This window comes from Lissotriton helveticus, chromosome 6 (assembly GCF_964261635.1).
Source record: "Lissotriton helveticus chromosome 6, aLisHel1.1, whole genome shotgun sequence".
NCBI classification, from domain to species: Eukaryota; Metazoa; Chordata; class Amphibia; order Caudata; family Salamandridae; genus Lissotriton; species Lissotriton helveticus.
Genome location: NC_136067.1, coordinates 1,949,495,539 through 1,949,515,895, shown reverse-complemented (window position 1 = coordinate 1,949,515,895; position 20,357 = coordinate 1,949,495,539). Strand labels below are relative to the sequence as shown.

General features: G+C 40.3%; 1 protein-coding gene across 1 annotated transcript in view; it reads left to right on the top strand.

Annotated features, from left to right (window-relative positions):
* LOC144761978 (cysteine-rich secretory protein 2-like) overlaps nucleotides 1-20,357 on the top strand; it is an 88,751-nt gene that overhangs the window by 39,556 nt on the left and 28,838 nt on the right. The window contains exon 6 of the mRNA XM_078647147.1: nucleotides 14,705-14,790. Coding sequence (XP_078503273.1) covers nucleotides 14,705-14,790 — 86 coding nt within the window. The remainder of the gene's footprint in view (nucleotides 1-14,704; nucleotides 14,791-20,357) is intronic.

Genomic DNA, 20,357 nt, shown 5'->3' with positions numbered 1-20,357 from the left:
CCGAATCGGTAACATTCGGTATTTACCGATTCGGTAAATACCAAATCGGTATTGCCCATTGATTCCTATGGGCCTTGAGGCCCTTAGGAATCAATGGGCAATACCGATTCGGTATTTACTGAATCGGTAAATACCGAATCCTGCAAGGGTGCAGGGGGTGTCACTTTGACACCCTCTAGCACCCCAAATACAGGCATGTGTGACATGTGGCACACATATGTGTCACATGGCACAGGTGTGCATGCACACATGTGCATGCACACCTGAATTCGGTATTTTACCACCCAATTGGATTGGGTGGTAAAATACCGACTCTTAAGGGCCTGTGGCACTCTTAGGAGTGTCACCTACATATTGATTTACCGAATCGGTAAAATTACCGATTCGGTATTTTACAGAATCGGTAAATTTACTGAATCGGTAAATTTACCGATTCTGTAAAATGTTGGCCCCTACTTGCCGAATCCTAAATACCGGTCGGTAACGGCCGAATTCGGCCGTTACCGACCGGTATTTGCTCTCCCAAATCTGGCCCTAAGTGCCAAACATGTTTGCGGCATAACATTCAAAGACTAGTGTCTTCTAAACTGTCCAACAAACAGCATTTTACTGCAGGGCCGTCCCCCTCTGGTTCTATCTATTCACCCCGGAAAAACCTTTAATGCAAAAAACAACCTTCCCTTGGCTGCACTTGAAACAAGACTGACACTCACCAACAGCCCCCAGCTGTGAGTTGCAAGTAAAACCAGACTCAGTAGCCCTCCTAGGGCATTCTAGTCAATGTGGTCCATCATTGCAAAATTTCAGTTCTTCTAACTGTTAATTTCTCTCAAATATTTCACTCTTCTCTGCCACAGACATGTGTCTTGTTCTTCAAGAGGTCTTCGAGGGAGCACAGCTGGGATGCCTTTCTGTCTGGTTGTCAGCATACCATTCAAAGACCAATGTTGTCTTAACTGTAACTGTTGCCCCGAAACCGGTCCCAGGATGCTTGTTTCCGGTCTATGGAAGACCATGCTTGGAAGTTTGGGCTGGACTGTTACCATGAGGAACAGGGTCAAGTCTGATTTGCATATAGCAGGGTCTGAACTGGGGTGGCGGAGTGAGCTAAAGAAAGATGATGGATTCAACCCAGATCTGTGACTGGGGGCGAGTGTCTGAAGCGCTCCGTCCATCATCTCCTTGTGTTTGCCAAATGCCAATCAAACCATGTTTAGGCAGTGTGAGCACAAGGACTTTAGCACTTCTTAGCAGTGGTAAAGTGCACAGAGTCCCTAGGTCAACACAAGCAAAAATCCTCCACAACATTAAAATAAGTAGGCAAAGAGTTTGGGGGAAGACTACACTAAGGCTGACAGGTCCAACACACATGTATTTCCAATTTTTAGGAAGGTCATTGGCCACTGATCATAAAAGAGTGTGTGAGGACTGAATCAAGCCATGTGCCCACCTGGAGCCCAGGTAGTCATTTAATTACCTCATAGTGTGCACTTTTAACCACTGACAAATTCAGCAAGTGTTCTCTGCAAACGAGTGAATGTTGTATTAAAGGCCATGGTACAGCTTACTAGGTGTGTAGTCATGTTAGATGTTCTTCTAGTGCACGCTTTTATAGTGTCTATTGTTTTTTAGGGGAATTGTAAGTGCAGTTTATCAGTTCCTTTAAACAAATTTAGCAACCTTAGATTCAGCTTGCCGTACCTTAACTCCCTTCCACCTTCCAATTCCTGAATTACTCCATTGGCAAGCCTGTCCTCATTCACTTGGCGCCTATTAACTTCCTTATCTACTGGAATGGTGTTAATAAGTGAATTTGTACTGCCAAAAACATCTACCACATCTCGCAATACACCTTTTTGAGCTTGATAGTGGCTTGTAATATTCACTTCCTCTAGAGCCTTCTCCACTTTTTTGTACCCAGGCTATTAAATCAGCATGATAGGCGCAATGCTAAATATGTATTTGCTTATCAATGTAGACCACCAGGTGCATGGGTGTTTTTGTTGCAGAGAAAAACATTTTGCAGGGCTTGGGGGTGGTTAAGATGCCAAAGGATGGTGGTTCCCTGACAGTGGTGCAGGTTTGGGTATTTCCTTGCTGCTCCTAGGTATGAGGGTTAATGATCTGATTTTGAGTGACCAGGGAACCTTCTTTTCACCACTACTCAGGACCCAAGCATGAAGTGTTTTGGAGTTGATTGCACTGTACCAATACTGCATCATTTACCACGCCTTTTATGTCTTCTTTCAATCTTGACTTATATACATCATCATCACCTATTGAGAAACTGATATCATCATGTTAGACATTGACATAACGGTTAAAAGTAGTATCATTACTTGCACATATACACTGTGACCAACTTTTCTTAAGCCAGCTATTTACAATGCAACCTTCTTCTATTATTTCAGAATCAGTCCATGCTACAGGTTAATTTGGATTCTGGATAAGGTCAAAGATACTTAATACAAAATCTCCAGCATCCCAAGGCTGAAGATTATAATTCGCTATTATTTCGCTCTTATTTCCAGTTGTCCATAACACTTGCAGATTTAGTTCTCTCTGGCTGCTGGCCAGGCTGGGTAAGGGCCGTTCTGGTTAGGACCATAGTATGAGCAGGGACAATCCTGTAGTAGCAAAGAACATCAATGCTACCCTACCTCAGGCAATTGCTTTCCTCAGTCACTGTGGTATGGGTGAAGCTAATCATTACTTTTATTGCTACACTTTTAATTTGTAGTGGCATATCCCCTTTGGCAATAACAGTGCAAAAACCTCTTCTTTGTCAGGGAAGGGGTTTCCAGCACTTGCACCCTGAGATTCGCTCCCACTTTCAGCTGGAGCACAAGTCTTTAAACAGTTGTACATGTGCATCCATGATGGAAGACGGCTGTATTGGTGGGAGTAATCTCAAGAAGGGTCCTTTTCATCGATGCTGCGCGTTTGTGTTGAGTACACTTTCACATGCACCCATTCTCCTGGCTGAAGTTGATGACAAGGTTGACGGTGTACCTTGGGCAAAGCCCTTGACACCTGTAAATGGAAGGTATTTACACAACTTATTGAAGCTTTGTAATAATCCAAGAAAAAGTCATCCTTATTTGCACGACAGCAACCCTTCCCCCCCTCGCTGATGTGCCATTCCATGATGCACATGAGTAAAGTTGGCAGTAGGGTCCTCGGAGAAACCAAGCGGCCATCTTGGAAATAAGTGCTCTGAATGTAAACTAACTCCTCGCTGCCTCCCCTGCTGTTCCTCCCCTTCCAATGCCTTATCTTGAAGCTTAGTTACCTCTTAGAAGCTTGCCATTGGGGATTCACAATCGGGGTAGAGAGTTGAATCTGCCAGGGCATTTTCACGAATAGCGTCATCATGGGCAGACTGGTGGGCTGCATATATTTTGACAGCAATTTCATAGGGGGTTGTATGGCATCTAACAGGTCTTTTACAAATACGCAATTTTGCTTTGCCCCTTGCTGGAGCTGAGACAGTCCAGTTGCCTTCATAGCTGTTCATAGCCCGCCTTGAAAAATCATAAACATTTTAGCCAAAGTGCAGGTCTAGTGAATTGAATATTCTAGTCTACTTAACTGTAATTCATACATATATTGTCCTTAAAATGCAGTATCCTAGACAAAGGTTTTTTTTCATTGAACCGCCTTTACCTTCATTTTCACATAAAACAGTGCCTTCAAATACATGAGTTTATTGTGTGTGCAGTACAAAAAACTCTTTTGTCTAATTTAATAACCTAAACTTTTGCTCCATGTACAATAAGAATTTGGCCAACATATAGGGTACACCTGATGTTTCTCACGGTTCACTAAAAGCATTGTTATCAGGGCGTGGCGGAAATGTTTCTCATCCATTTTCAGAATTCTCACGTTTAATGAATACTCTCAATGCAATGATGTTATCTGGTGTGCTAAGATGAAATGCTTCTGCTCACCACACTTCTCCAGGACATGCCTGTCCTGTTATTTCAGTACTGCAAAATGATCTCAGTTCTGTAGCTGGCCTGGCTTGATGTTACATCTATACTTTCTTAGTACTCCAGGATCTTTACCTGTCTCTTTCATAGACAAGACCATGGTGTGGCATAGGTTTAAGGCAATGCACTTATAGTTAATAAAAGACCTTCAACACCCTACACTCCCTCAACCCCCAAACCTGTCAGCAACTTTGCACTCCTTGATTGTATTTGTGCCCCACAGCAGAGTTGGGGATTCCTGGGTGTTCAAAGATACAGAGCCCCAGGGCGAGTTTATCCACTTCAAAGGAACGGCTTCACCAGGTGGTTTGTGACAGTAAGGCCGTCATGCTGCTCACCTTCCCGAGAGGTAGGTAAGAGAGATGTTCAGTATCAAATATCTCATATAGGGTGAGTTGGGCACCAGATAAATATTAGGGTTTTGAGGTCAGTAATAGTGACAATACTGAACAGGTAAAGATGGTCACTAGTTCCTCTCTAAACCTTTGAGGTTTTTTCCTCATCTTAGGAATTTCTTTAACTACATTTCTGAGATCTCCTTGGGTTGATCTCCTTGGCATGGGCTGTCACTAAAGCACCATTGGCTCCATATGATTGCCGTAGCGGAGCCTGTAGAATACCCCCCTTTTGTGTCACACGACTGCGAGCAGCAACTGGAGACAAGACAGGGATCATTTGTGATTTTAAACCGTCTCTTGATTAGGAGAAGCTGGCGTCTTTGGAGTGGCATCCTATGTGCTTGAACTAGTCCTGGGGTCCTTAGGTTTGTAGAAGGAAGGAGTTGTATCTGCACTGAGGTTACCTGAGTGTGTGTAGCGGTGAAGAGAACAGATGGAGGAGGAGGAGGTAACCCTGCGAGGAAATCTACACCTTGGGGCATCCCATCATCATAGGTGAGGGTTTCTTTAAGATGCAGATAGATCCAAGGACTAGGCCTAACCATCTTTTTAATTTTTTTCTGCCACCTTGTCATCAGTTGTCTTTTGTTGCATTTTTCTTTTAATTCCTTTGTGTGTTCCTTTACTTTTTCCTGGTAGATTTTAAGACTTCACACCCTAGACCGAGTAAATTCTCTTCATACCAATCTAGATATGAACTCCATGTATCTTCTGGCGCCCCACATTTCCTTGCTCCAAGAACATCCATGAAGAGCATTATTTTATCCAAATCAAATGCTTCCTCTGCCGAAAATTGTTTGGAGGGGTTCTATTTTCATGTACCAGTGCAATTTAGCCAAATACTTGCATGTTCTGTGCCCATAATGCACTTAGATATAATCTGCTGTGGTCCGTTTTGGTGGGGTAACTTGCCTTGATCCTGCACCCCCATAGCTGAATTCATACCCGAGACTAGCACAATAAAGACATGAGCAGCGATGGGGTGGTTCTCAGTTCAACAACACTACACGGTACTCCAAGAGAAACTATTCATAGGGTGCACATGGAATGCACGTGTAAGCAACCCATGCTAAACATACACAAGATTTGATGTGATAAGCGCTGCTTTATGGATCCATGTGTTCCGTTTCCGCATAGGTTTCTACACAGAGGCATTGATTAGGTATTTTGTGTGGTTCAGGTATAGGTCCTAGTGTCTGAAATACCTGATCGAATGGTCAATATTAAGAATGTGTGCACGATTGCTGTGTTTTTATTTTCAACTCTACTTTAGTCAGTGTTCGTTGTAACTCTCTACCCACTAGTTTACATGTTGCAATCACAGCTGCCAGGCAAAGTGATCCTGTGCTGGTACGACCTGGAAGAAAGCAGAGGCAATTAAATTGCCTGTCTTCCATACACTTGTGAAAAAAAGGTATTGTTAGTGTATGAAGTAGCAACTTGAGAAGGCCCCTCTCCAAAATGAATCATTGGGGCTAACATTTAAAGATATACCAGGGTCTGTGAGGGGGGGCACTAATGGACCCATTGCAGAGGGCTACATGCCGAAAGATAGTTGTCCGAGTGCAGGCTCAGCAGGAGTATAGAGTATGCAGGTATACTGACATAACTTGGCATAACAAAGTTTAGTTAGATAACTATAAAATCTATGGAATGCTTGAAAACTAAGTAGCATTTAGACTAATAGAGCACGGATGCATGATGAAATATGTTTGAGGCATTTTAAGAATTGCCCTAACTTTCATTTATGACTGCAGAGACTATTATATTAGTTATCATTATTCTGGTACACATGATTGATAAACCAATTATGTATAATAAATGAACAGTCATTGTAAAATTCCAGCTGTTAGGTGGGTTATCTCTTCTTGGGAATGGGAGTTAGGCTTCACCTGCAATAACCCCTTCAGATAAGGAATCCTCTTACACGGTTTGTCTGAGTCATACCATTCCCTATCTAATAGAGCTTAACTGATTACAGAAGGGAGGGAGAGACACCTGTCAGTTTTCCTTTAATCCAGGCTAGGGAAGTCGACTGGGTGTGCTCCTCCATAAAGTGGGGAATACAAAAGTTTCATTAGCCACAAAAAGGAATTAACATCTTTTTTTTAAGTTTGAGTTTTTTGAAACCAGAGGAAATAGAACAACAATATAATAAACCATTTAGGTAACAGTTAACAATAAAGTTCATATTAAGGGATAGGAAATGCATTGGTTACACTTTGTACTGGAGGGTAAAAAAGAGGGAAGAATGAAAAAAGGAAAAGGGGAAAATAATATATAAGTATCATCATAAGAAGATTTAAGGAAACATGGATGTTAAAATTAAACATTGAATGCCAATAATTACTCAATAAAGATGTGATTATGTAATTACATATGTGCGAAACATAATAACAACGCAACATTTTTAAGTAAAAGACAACAAGATATGTTCATGGCGGTTTACGGACATTATCTGATGTATTCACAACAGTACCATTAGAAGTATTCAAGGAAGCAGATCTAGATAAGTATATAGTGAGTGGAATCCATAATAAATCTCTTTTAATTGCTAGAGAAATAGGGGTGACATAATTAGTATCGAGTCTATGATGAAAGCATATGACGTTCCACCAGGCTTTATAAGTAACTTCGTCTGCATGTTTCCAATTTGAAGTTATTAAATGAAAGACTGTAGCTAATAATAAATCTAATAACTTAAAATGTGATCGTGATTGAGGCTAATAAGGGGATAGGGAACCTAGGAAAATATTTGCTAAGGAAAAGGGAATGTTGGTTTTAAAAACTTTGTTGATTTGAGACCAAATTGTTTGCAAGAATTTATAAATACTAGGACAGTCAAATAGCATGTGTTTTAAATCAGCATTTGAGCAGGGGCAAGACCAGTAAATAGATGGGATATTAGGGGAAAAGAAGGCTAGTGTAGCTGGGGAATATATTAATTATTGCTAAACAAGATAAAGAGTTTGGGTAGTATTAGGCGCCCTTGAGGTTTTGTGAATTTTTAACCATAACTTATCCCATATAGATACAGGCCAGCATTGTGATAAATCCTTTTCCCTTGCCAATTCAGTCCTTGACTTCAGTCTTTCTGAAGGGAATATTAAACATTTGTAGATAGAAGATGCAGAAGGGGAAGTATCTAATAAGGGAAATATTGTGGAAAATGGTATAGGAAGATTAGGGAAAGATGGGAGTGTTATAAGATATTGTTGGAGAGAGGGGAGTAAGAGATCATATTGTTTTTTAAAGGAATTGGGAAGAGCAAAATTAGAGTGGAGATCAGTGAAAGATAAAGGTTTATTATTGAGCAAAAGTTGAGAGATCCATAGCAGACCCTTGGATCTCAATGATTTCCAATATAAAGAACGATTTTTGATGCGCAATAGTTTATTAAGCCAAATGGGTTGCTGAGATAAAGAAGTAAAGGAAGGATAAGAAGATGGTAGGAGAGAAGTTAAAAGTTTACAAGTATGAGAAATAACTGAGGAACGTAAAGAGTAAGTATTAGCGGTGAAGGCAAGAGTCTCTCGAAAGTCAAAAGGGGAGGTGAAGAATTTTTCAATTGACAACCATACCAGGGGATGTATAATGGAATCAGAAGAAAGCCATCAGGAAGCTTGTTTTAGGGAGAAAGCATAATGATAAGATTTAAAGTCAGGAAACTTAAGTCCTCCATTAAGTTTATCCTTTTTGAGAGAGGATATGGTTATTCGAGAGGGTTTGTTTTTCCAAAGAAACTTTAATAGTAGTGAGTCTATTTTCTTGAAATAATATCCTGGTACCTGTACAGAAATCATAGATAAGGAATATAGGATAAGGGGAGTAAGCATCATCTTAATCAAGTCTAGTCTACCCCACCAAGAAAGAAAAAGAGGATGCCATCCAGTGATTATACCATTTAGTGTTTTGGTAATGTATCCAAAATTTAGTTTTAAAGTTTCTGAGAGTTGAGGAAAACCATAGTCCTAAATATTGCAGTTTAGAAGGCTGCCAGGAGAATCCCGTTTGAAGGAAATAGTGCTTAAGACATAAAACAATGAGGGGCTGAACTTCACATTTGTCCCAATTAAGGCGGTATCCTGATAACGGCGAAAAAGTAGCAACCTGATGGAGGAAAGGGGGAAGAGAAGTTTCTGGGTTAGAACAATATAGAAGAATATCATCTGCGTAAACAGACATTTTAACTTGATGAGTACCTAGTTGGAAACCCATGATCAGAGTATCCTGTCTGATTTTAGTTAAGAAAGGTTCTAGGGCTACTACAAACAATAAAAGTGATAGAGGACAACCCTGACATACTCCTCTAGAAAGAGAAAAATAGTCTGAAACGGCAAAAATAGAAGCTTTAGGACCAGAATATAATAAAGAAATCAAGGAAATTAATTTGGGAGGAAATCCTATCCATTTTAGAGCATGAAACATAAATTCCAATCCCATCCAAACAAATGCTTTTTCAGCATCTAGAGCTATGGCAGCGAGCGGATAATCTAGGGAAGAGGCCTTACTAAGAACATTGAAAAAGACTCTAGAGTTATCAGAGGACAATCGACCTTTTACAAAGCCAGATTGTTCTGGTCCAATAAGTTCAGGTAAGATTGAGTCAATGCGTAAGGCAAGGATTTTTGCAAAAATCTTATAGTCTGTATTAACTAAAGAAATGGGGTGATAATTTTTACATAAATAAGCGTCCTTATTGTCCTTGGGAATTAAACAAATCATAGCTTCTTGAAAGGTGCCTTGGGACGATCCGTTCGTAATAAAGGAATTGAACAAAGAAAGAAGATTTGGAAGAAGAAGCTTCGAGAAATGCTCATAAAACTCAATAGTAAATCCGTTAGGTCCAGGGGTTTTAGCTCGTCTTAGTACCGAAACAGCACGAGAGATTTCTGCCAAAGTAATATCTGATTCCAGTGAGTCAAAACCAATATGTTTAGAAGGAGGAAAAATAATTGATTGAAAATAAGAGGATAGATCATAATGAAGTGGTTGGGTCTCAGGAGTATAAAGATTCTTGTAGAAGGAGACAAATTTGTCTTTCTTTTTAAAAAGTGTATTTCCATTAGAGCTTTTCAGGGAGTCTATTCTAGTTCTATCTCGGTGTGTTTTTAAGTAATTAGCTAATAGTTTTCCCATTTTATTTTGGCCTCCATAGTAACAAGCATTACTCTTTAGACAATTTATTAAAAGTAATCTCTGCAGCAATGAGATCATTTAAAGAGGAATCAGTGGTAAAGTGATAATAAGCATATTCTAGATTTTAAATTTTAGAGAATGAGCTTCTTTGAAAGAGTCTCAAATCATAGTGGGTGAGGATTCGGGAGTTGTCTTAATAGTGAAAAATTCAGAAGTGAAAGAGCGAAATTGGCTAGAAAATTTAGGATCCATAAGTAATGAGTTATTAAAGCGCTATCTACCAGCAGATGGGCTAAAAGGTATTAAGTCAAAATCAACAAAAACCGGGGCATTATCTGAAATTAAAATAGAACCTATTGCAGAGTGGAGAACGTGTTGAGTTAAAGATTTACTTAAAAAGAGATAGTCAGTATGGGATTGTGATTTATGTGGGGGAGAAGAATAGCTGTATTCACGAAGGTCTGGATGACAAAGTCTCCAGATATCAATTAAGGATTTGTGACGTATAGTAGAGGTAAATTGTGAATGCATTTTAGTATTGACAAATTTGACTGGGGAATGTCTGTCTAAGATTGGGTCATGAATTTGATTGCAGTCACCGCCAAATATAAGATAATCATCATCAAATGAACGTAATTTACCGGAAATTTGCAACCAAACAGTATTGTCAACAGAAACCGGACCAAACACTTTGAAGAAAACTAACGGAATTTTATCTATAAGTAATTTAACAATAACCCATCAACCATCTGAGTCAGTTTCTTGATGAACAATTGAAACATAACATTTTTTGGTGACAAAGAATTAAAACACAATTTTTCTTATCCAAAGCCAGGGAAGAAACTACGTTGCCTACCCAACATTTATTTAATTTAGGAGCTTCAGAATCAGACAAATGAGTTTCTTGGAGTAAAACAATGTCAGTCTTTAACCTAGCTAAGTGTGACAGCACTCGTTGTCTTTTAATAGGGTTACTTAATCCCTTAATATTCCATGTTGTAACTCTGAATTTAACTGGATAGAAATAAGATAACTAAACATTAAGCATACAATGTGATGTTCAGAGTTCAGAGAATGCTTATTTAATATGAACCAATGAATTTAAGAACAAGAAGACATTGGAAAATATTTTTAAAGATCATAGCAACAGTAAGAGCAATAGGTAAGTATAGGAGTGAGAAAGGAGAAGAAAGTTGCAGATAAAAAGATCAAGAAAAGAAACAAAGGAGGAGGGAAAAAAGAGTAAATACGGAAGAAGGGAAAGGGAAAGGGAAAAAGAAGAGAGAACAGCAAGAAGAAGAGACAGTACATATTCAAAAGGACGACTGAAAAAACATACCTGAAGCGACAAGGAACGAAAGAGAAACTGGGGCAGGAACGGCACATGAGAAGATGAGACACCTGAACATGGGGGGTCCGAACCACATCGGGACGGGGAAGAAAAGGGAAACAAAACCATGATGTGGAACACGGATGAATGAACCTATGTACGGAAATAAAAGGAAATCAAATAAAAATAAACAATAAACATCATATACACATGGGACAAGGAAATTGCATAATTGATAAAACTGAGATAAACAGAGAGGGTAAAACCTAAGTAACAGGTAAAAGCCAAACACAAAGAGAGCAACGAGGAGACGACAAACAGATCGTGGAGAGAATCTGCACAATCTATTATAAAAACAGGAAGTACATTTTAAAAATTACATGACTAAACTAACAGAATAAATTGTATTATGAAACAATTCAAACGCATTGAAGAAAAATCATTACAGTTAGGAGAGTAAAAACTAATCAGCCACTAGATGGGCCAGCAGTATCCATGTTGCTTGCAGTATGAGACTGAAGATCATTTTTGAGTTCTGCAGGTTCTTCAAAGGACCAAGTTTGATTTTAAAAAGTCACCTTAAAGATGCAGGGATGAAAGAGGCCGTATCTGGCTCCAAGAGAATGAAGAGGTGGACGGAGATCGAAGAATTCCTTCCTCCTAGCTGCCGTGGCATTGGAGACATCTTGAGAGAGAAATACCTTCTGACCAAGCCAAGAAATGTGCCTCTTGGCTCTAGCAGCAGAGAGAACTGTGAGTAGATCCGTGAATTTTAAGAAAAGGCTGATGACTCCTCTTGGTTTGATCGGAGATGAAGAGAGTGGAGGACGAGGACCAAGCCTGTGTGCCCTCTGAATGCTGAGGGATGTGGTAGAAGGCATGTCCAAAAGTTTTGGCAAGAAAGTTGTAAAAAAGGAGACAGGATCTTCACCTTCCAAAGCTTCTGGCAGGCCATAAATGCATAAATTATTCCTCCTATTTTGATTTTCCAAATCTTCGGTGTGGTGTTTCAAACTACGGACTTCATTTTATAAAGAAGAAAGTCTCTGGGAGTCACCTTGGAATACTGAAAGTTGCTGTTCCATTGAAGACACTCTAGTTTCCATTGTAGACCATTTCTCCTCCAGGAATTGCATCTTGTTGTTTGTTTCCTCTACAAATGGACGTAGGGTGCACATTTCTTCCAGCAGCTGGTCCATGAAGATGGGAGGGGACGTCTTGTCAGGAGAAGGAGGACCCTGCTTCAGATGTTTAGAGGCTGAGGATGTTGGAGATGATTTGGATGAAGACTGTGAGGAGGAAGTGTGATTGGAAGACACCCCAGCCATCGATCCTACGGTAAAAGATGAGTCTAGAACAGAAGTAGGAGTTAACGATGTTGATACGGTACGTCTTTTAGGCACAAAGATAAATTGCGGCTTACGCAGAATATTCATATACAAAAGTCTTCAAAGTAATGTAGAGGTTGATGGACAGACAAGCAAAAGTCGTGGTGTTTAAGCCCTTAGAAAAGAAGTGGTGTTGGAAGGTCACTGGAAATATCTGGAATACTGACCACACTTGGCGTATATAGTACGTGCTATAACTGGTGAGTATCTGACTGAAGCGCGCCAAAAAATAATGTATTCATAGTGATACCATGTTGTAAAAGATTGGAGATAAATAAAGAGTTATAGAGTCCTTGAAAAAAGGAGAAGTATCTTGTAGGACACAGCACTGTACATCTTCCAATAAAGCATTTGACAGAAGCAAAAAGTTCTGAGGCAAATTGAACAGCAGCATATAAAACATCCAGCGTGGTTAGTCACAAGAATTGGAACAATATTCCCATGAAAGATTAATTGCAGGCATAAAATTTATGGGTTTGGAGCAGGGCGCTGAAGAGGGAAAGATGATAAGCTGAGGAGATTCATATTCAGAAGAAGTCCGTGAGAGTTCAAAATGGCGGACGCGATGTCTAGAAAACATTATAAATAATGAAGGCGCAGTGCACCGAGAACGGGAATCAGCTCACTGGAATGCTGGCATCATCCGACACCAGAAGCGGATGTTTCTGAAGGGGGAAAGTGCGAAAATATGCACTGGCAAAATATGCACTGGCAAATCCTCAGAAGTCCTGGAAGTGTGGAGCGTCCCCCTCAGGCGGCCATCTTCGATCGGCGCCGAAACCACGCCTGAGTTATCATATTCTAACCCTGAGAGGGTCATAACCTTTGTGCATACATCCCAATATACAGGCATGATACTAAAGATTCATGCCTTTGGTCATTGGGAAGGGTGAGTGCCTGTCATTGACTGCGACAATTCAGGTGGAGGCATTAAGGTTTATGAATTAATTCTGTCCCTTTCCTAGACCGTTATGTCATAAATTGCTCACAAAATCCTGTCATCCATCGCAGAGACATCTGAGAGCTTCTTCTGTTTTCTTACAGACTGCACCACTTCTAGATCCTTCCAAAGGAAAAGGAAACAGCCTAGTTTCACTTGGAGGGACATGGAAAGGCCATGGGCTACCTGTTTTTCCAAAATACACTATTTAAATAACATGCTTCATAAGCATTTAGAGTTTGAGTCACGAACAAGCAGATAGACATCTGTGCATGAAAAAATCAAGCAAAGAAACATCAACCGGCACATATAGTTACTCTCAAAAATCTACTAGCACTATATCGTAAAGGGAAGCATACACTGGGAGGTATAAAATGTACTCATGTAACTCCACACCTTACCCTGAGGATATTTTAAAAGTCTAAAAGTCGATGTTGTTGCAGGCTTTATAAAAATAGTATTTTGGCCCCTCATTCCTAAAGGCAAACCATAAGCAGTGGGGAGAGCTGTGACTGCTTAGAACCTGGGGGTAGATGTATCAAGCCGTTTGCGATTCGCAAAGGCCGGAATTCGCAAACTGTCTTTTTGCATTTTTTGACATGTAACAAAAAATCGCAAAATAAGGAATCGCATAAATTTGCGATTCCTTATGTTGCTTAAGCATTTAAGGAATCACAATTTTGTGATTCCTTAATGCTATGTATGTAGCATTTTGGAATTGCGAATTTCGGTTAAGAAATCGCAAATTACCACCAACTTGTAGTTGGTGGTAATTTGCAAATTCTTTTAAAAATGCACAATTTTGCATTTGTGAAGGTGGCATGTGACGCACATACATGCCCATAGGGCATGTATGTGCGCCATATGCACACACATGTAAATTTCAGGGGTGCAGCAGGGTGTTCTTGAGACACCCCTGCACCCTTGAAATTATTCTCAATTTGCGATTAGCAAATTACGAATCGCAAATTGAGAATTATTTCACAATCATTCCTATGGGCCTCCTGGCTCTAGGAATGAATGGGAATTTATTCCTTAATTGCGAATTTGCAAATTGCGAACTCGCCAATAAGGAAGAATAAGAAATAGCTAAAAAATAGCGAATTTCTACATACATCCCAGTTTGCGATTTCTAAATAGCGATTCCTTAACAATCGCTATTTAGAAATCGCAAAAGGGTATGTTGATACATCTACCCCCTGGCTTTAAAAGCCAGGGAGTCCAAGAATAATGAGGCAGTGTGCACAATCCCACTTCCTTTCATGTATAGCAAAAGTAAATATATGGTCTACGTTCTATTGCATAAACTTATCAAACTTTTTATCCCAATTAAAAAAATGGAAGAACATTTAATGACTATGTATGTAATTAATTACTTATTGTACAATTTTATGGATAAAGACGCTATGGTAAGCCAAATAAAGAACATAATAAAAAACATTGTTAAAATATCTATAACATGTCTTTGGGGAATTATATTCACTCTAATAACAATAATTAATCTTTATCATTTAAAGCTTGTTTGGGGCAATACTTACGGCATTGGATGTGCATGTAAGGAATGTTCAGGTTTTCATCTTTATGTTTGCCACTACGCCTGTATGTAAGTATAGTGCTTTTTTTCACCTACATCTATATAAACGCACATACAATTGTCAGTTGAGGACTTTAAAAATGCAATGTTGACATTATATATAATTTTGCTATTTCGCAAGGAACAGGTGAAACATATGCTTAGTTGATATATAGATAACTAAGACCTGCATGTGCATTTATAATAAATGTCTTATTCAATTGAACTGAGCCTGTAAACCCCTCTGTTTTGTATAGTATATAAGATCAATTGTAGTAATGGTTTTTAACGTTGAGCACAGGGGACTTTACATTGAGTAAGTGGATCGACGTAATGAGGGGGAGACACGGACAACAAGCATATTGCACCTTGGGGCACTTGCCCTTTAATGGGAGGAATACTTTAACTAAGCATACAGCACTTTAATATTAGCAAGATTGAGCATATATCAAGGGTCCAACAAGGCAGCTCCGCACACAGCACTTTACTATTAATGAGTTTGTATTGTTGCACTTTGCACTCTACACTTTACACTTTTAGGCAACCCCAGTTTAGGAGAAGGAGGTATATTGAAGTGTTCATAGAGAGTCAGGCTGCAGAAAAATGGGTCGATATCTATGAATAGAGAATAAGGTATGCCATACTAATATTTGGGTGGAATATGTGTTGCGTTTGTGACAGAGTACCCATCTGGTAAGATTGTAATCAGGCCCTATGTCTTTAAATCCAGAGGCAGGTCTTATGCTAAAACTAGGTATAACCGAACTCTACAATATGGTAAATTTATCTTGAACATTTAATCATAATCTTGTGTTCCACTCACAATGCGATCCAGAATGCAATAAATCACACAATTCATTTTGCAGATCAAGTCCCTTTTCAGCTGACTTGAATAATAAAAAAAATAATTGTTGCTTGTTCTCCATCTGACCAAATTTTAATTGGAACATCTGCTGTAGCCCAATTAACAATTTCTATATATTACTGATTCATACACCTTAGGCTTCTCTTCCAGAGAATGCTAGGTTTAGGACTTCGCTGAATGAACTGTGGACCAGCTAGCCCCTGTAGGAATCAAAAATGAAACAGGATGACCATTGACTTCACAGTCAATATAAAGGCCATTTTGGTCTACCTCTAGGACTTCTCTATGTAAGCAATTCTCCTCCCTCCTCTTGCATCGCCATTGTGAACTGCTCCTTGCCAACTCATCATTTAGAATCAATGGATTTTGCTTTTACCCTACACTATGGGTCATTTTGCTTCTCATAATTTACTGTATCGCTGGGTCTGAAGGCATTAGTAGTCGAAATTATTTCTGACTCTTAATATCCTATTCAGAATCCTGCATTTTCCAGACATCACGTTATTTCTTTGCATCTGTGGAAGTTATTTCACATTTCCCTTAATCATGTTGGGATTCTGACAATACTCCCTTCCAGTGCCTGATCTTTCCGCATAAGCGACAAGCTATACTCTTTTATAACATTCCAACATTCACATTCATACCATCACCTCTAACACCACCATACATCTGCAGTTTATTCACTCCATTCACACCAGCATGAACGTCATATTTGAACCCATTTGATTTCAAGACCCTTTTTCCAATTGCATTGCCTGGGCAATCACCAAATTCTCCTTAATTCTTTTCTGCTTTGCATCAGAAAATTCACTACTGTATTTTTCCTGCTTCAAAATCATTAAAACTCTTTTACTGCTAACACAAATCATTCTGCTGAATGTAATTGTCAATATCTAGCCGCAAACCTATCACAAAGGAGACAAGAAAACAGACAGACGGCATCTTTCGCGGGGGCGTAGGCTCCGCTATGTATCTTGAAAATCTGCATAAGCGTCTCATAAAAGGCATGCATTGACTCTTTTGTTCCATGGCATTGTTCAAGGTTGTTTAAAAAGAAGCTGAAACCTGGTTTTCTCGATAAACTGACTGTTCTCTCTTTCTGCCCTGCCAGTTGCTACTGTGCCCCGACACTCCCTGGAGTAGCTGCGACCAATTTAAGTACTGAATCATATCACATCATATAAAATTATGAGAACATGCCATGAAAATATTTTGTAAATAGTCTCCCACCTGAAAATGGTCACTGATTTTCTCCTGTCAGAGGCAGGACCATCGGTTTTGAGCGTAGTCGTGGGGACATACCGCATCCAGAGTGATGGCAATGTAGGTAGCGGTGTATTCCCACGTAGGACAAAGTACAAATGCACTTTGGCTTCACGTTCAGGAATTACATGCGAGTTTTCCTGAATGCTCTTGACATTGTGTCATAGTGGCAGTTTTCCAAAGAGAACTCCTCAAATTCTTGGTGAAATCTTGCAAAGTCAGCAAAGTGCTCATAACCATAGGCATGTGCCTATGTCATTGCTTTCCCCAGGGCATATTTGTGAAACGGGCTGTAGTTTATAAATTCCTCAAAACAGCAGTGAAGAGATTTTTATCAACAAGAGAATCTAAAGGTCTGAGAGGTAAATGCCATTTTGTTTCAATTGAAATACATAGCAGCTCACTAGTTAACAAAACGTACTCGTATTCATCGATCATGTACAGATGTAGCCTACCATCTTTCCATTTGGAGTTTATATAACTATGGCTGTGTGAATTGCAAACCAAATTATTTCATATATAAAAGAGGCATTTCAAGTATTAAGTTAAAGTATTTTGTGAATCATTATTAGGAAGTGAATCACTAAATGGTGCAATTTCCCTAATATCATCCCATATTTCTACTCCTCTTTCGAATAGCTACCTCTAGTAGCCACAGTATCCGCAGGTTACACCAGCACCAAGATCTGTGCTGATGGCAGTAGGTAGTGTTTACCAGACACTGCTCCAGCCCATAGGGAGAGGGAGCATTGCATACGCTTTCTATTAATGCTTTATGAGAATCCGGGCTCACTGCCGGCATCCTGGCCACCAGCACTTGTAAATGTGAATGTAAATGTGTTTGTATTTATATAGCGCCTTCTACCCTGAGATCTCATAGCGCTGTATTCATACCACTGTGGAACCCTTCCTGGCTTCCCTGTGAAATGTCCACTCCTGGGCACCCCCAAGGTGAAGCCAGGCATCCAAGCGCTGCTGGGGCCGTTGTGGAGATTAAGCAAGCTATTGCCCAGAGTCACACCCATGATTAGACTAGGCACCGAGGCGAGAATTATCAGGTCCGAGGAGATTGTGTCCTAGAGCCGCCGAGGCGGGAATTGAACCCTGGTCCCGGGCCAGACCTCTGCATCAGGGTCTGCCGCTCTAACCATTGAGCCACACTTCTCCACACACTTCTGCACTCCTGGTAACCTGAATGGGTTTACCCCGAGTCACGTGGTGAGTGTAGGGCAGAAGCAGGACCTCAGAAACCAGTGCAGTACGAAGGATGTCCAACTTGTATTACATTTACACAAGTAGTCACACAGTAAACAATTAGATTCAATGACTTCTGTTTGATTGAAGCACTATCCCCAGCCCCAGCTCCCCCCATTCTGCTGCATAGCTCTTGCTCCCTGTCTTCACTGTCTCCCATTTTTTGAGTGCCTTTTCCTTGCTTTCCCCTTGTTTTCACTGCTATCTCCTTGCTTTCCCCCATGTTTTTTACTGCCTTCTCCATACTTTTCCCTTTTTATTCACTGCTTTCCTGTTTCCTTGTAGTCACTGCTTTCTCCTTGCTTTTTCCCTCTTTTGTAAGTGCCTTCTCATTCTTTCCCTTCATTTTCACTGCTTTCTCCTATTTTTGAGAGGCTTCTCCTTGCTTTTGCCTTGTATTCACTGCTTTGTTCTTACTTTCCCCCTGTTTTTTGAAGTGCCTTCTCCTCCTTTTCCCTCCTTTTCATTGCTTTCTCCTCGCTTTTCCCCTCGTTTTTTGAGTGCCTTCCCCTTGCTTTTCCTTTGTTTTTCCCTTTTTTTTTTCTCTAATTTTTATTGTCTTTCCTTTGCTTTCCCCCGCATTTTTTGGGAGCCTTATCCTTGCTTTTGCCTTGTATTCACTGCTCCTTGCTTTTCGCTTGCTTTTCATTGCTTTCCCCCACTTCTTACCCCGTTTTTTGAGAGGCTTCCCTTTGCTTCTCCTTTGTTTTTTACTGCTTTCCACTGCTTTTCCCCCTTTTCTTGAGGGACTTCTCCTTGCTTATCCCTCATTTATTACTCTTTCCCCCCATTTTTAATAGCCTTCTCCTTGCTTTTCTCTCGAATTCACTGCTTTCTCATTGCCTTTCCCCTGTTTTTTAGTGCCTTCTCCTCCTTTTCCCTCTTTTCACTGCTCCCAACTCACTATTTCCCCTATTTTGTGAGTGCCTTCCCCTTGCTTTTCCCTCGTGTTTCACTGCTTTCTCCTGCTTTTCTCCCTGTTTTGTTTAAGTCTTCTCTCTGTTTTTCCCTCATTTTTCCAACCTTTTTCCTTGCCTTTCCCTGTTTTTTTGAGTGCCTTCTCCTTTGTTTTCCCTCGTTTTCACAGCTTTCTCCTTGTTTTGCCCTCATTGTGACTGAATGAACAGATCAACTCCTGTGCCTACCCTCACTGGTGATTTGCAGCACTTTATACATTCTGATGAATTGTTTGACTATAAACAATAGTACTCATCCTCAGAGAGAGATGTTTTCCTTCTAAAACAAAACAGTACACAGTGCTCAATAATTCAAAAATGTCTTTTGTTATACATTTAGATTTCATACATAATTGAAAACACATTCTTTTCATATAGCAAATTCAACAGGGACAGAAGCTAATATACATACAAACAAAAATAGACTTTAGTATGCTTGCTGCCCAGACAGACCAATCAAGTGTAGTGTCCCATGATACATTTAGCCCTCTCTTATTCAAATTATTCCCTGGCTGTCTATCTGGGGATAGAATTATCGGTCCAATTAGAGGAGATCGTCAAATACAACTATGGGAAACTATACACAGTTAATGTCTTTAAAAAGTGGAATCAATAGCATCTGGGTCTAATTAGCAGGTGTAATCTTATCAAAATGATCAACCAGCCCGGATATATGTACCTCTTCTGTCGTTTTGCTCTTTTCTTTCTATGGCCTTTCTTAAGCACATCCATGCTGGTGACGGAACCACTCCGTCACCAGCCTCGGACGCGCTGTGCTCGTGACAGAGTAGTTCCGTCACGGCCCGGCCGCCACGCCTGCGCTGCAGTGATTTCGTGCCTGCGTGGCGCGTTCTATTGAGCGGGCGGGGCAGTGACGGAACCACTCCGTCACAAGCACAGCGCGCCCGAGTCCTGTGAGGGAGTGGTTCCGTCACGAGCATGGAGCTGCTGCGCGGCCCCCCTCCCCCCTAGCGCTGCGGCGGAATTACCACCGCAACCAAGGGGTTAATAAGATAAAGTCTTGTTGGCAGACGTTTCCATGGAGTTATAGGAAGCCTCGCTGCAAGAAACATTTCCTTCAGCTGCCTAAGGAACATGGCGGGATTTCTCTCCCTCTCTTATAGCTTTATTATCTCACTTCGTTCTTTTCCTGACTCTGTCTGGTTCAGGGCTAGGGAACGTGGGAGGAGGGTTGTATCTTTGGTGACTTTCTGCCATTAGGAGAATCGAAACTTCCTGTTGTTGGCATAGTCGACAGT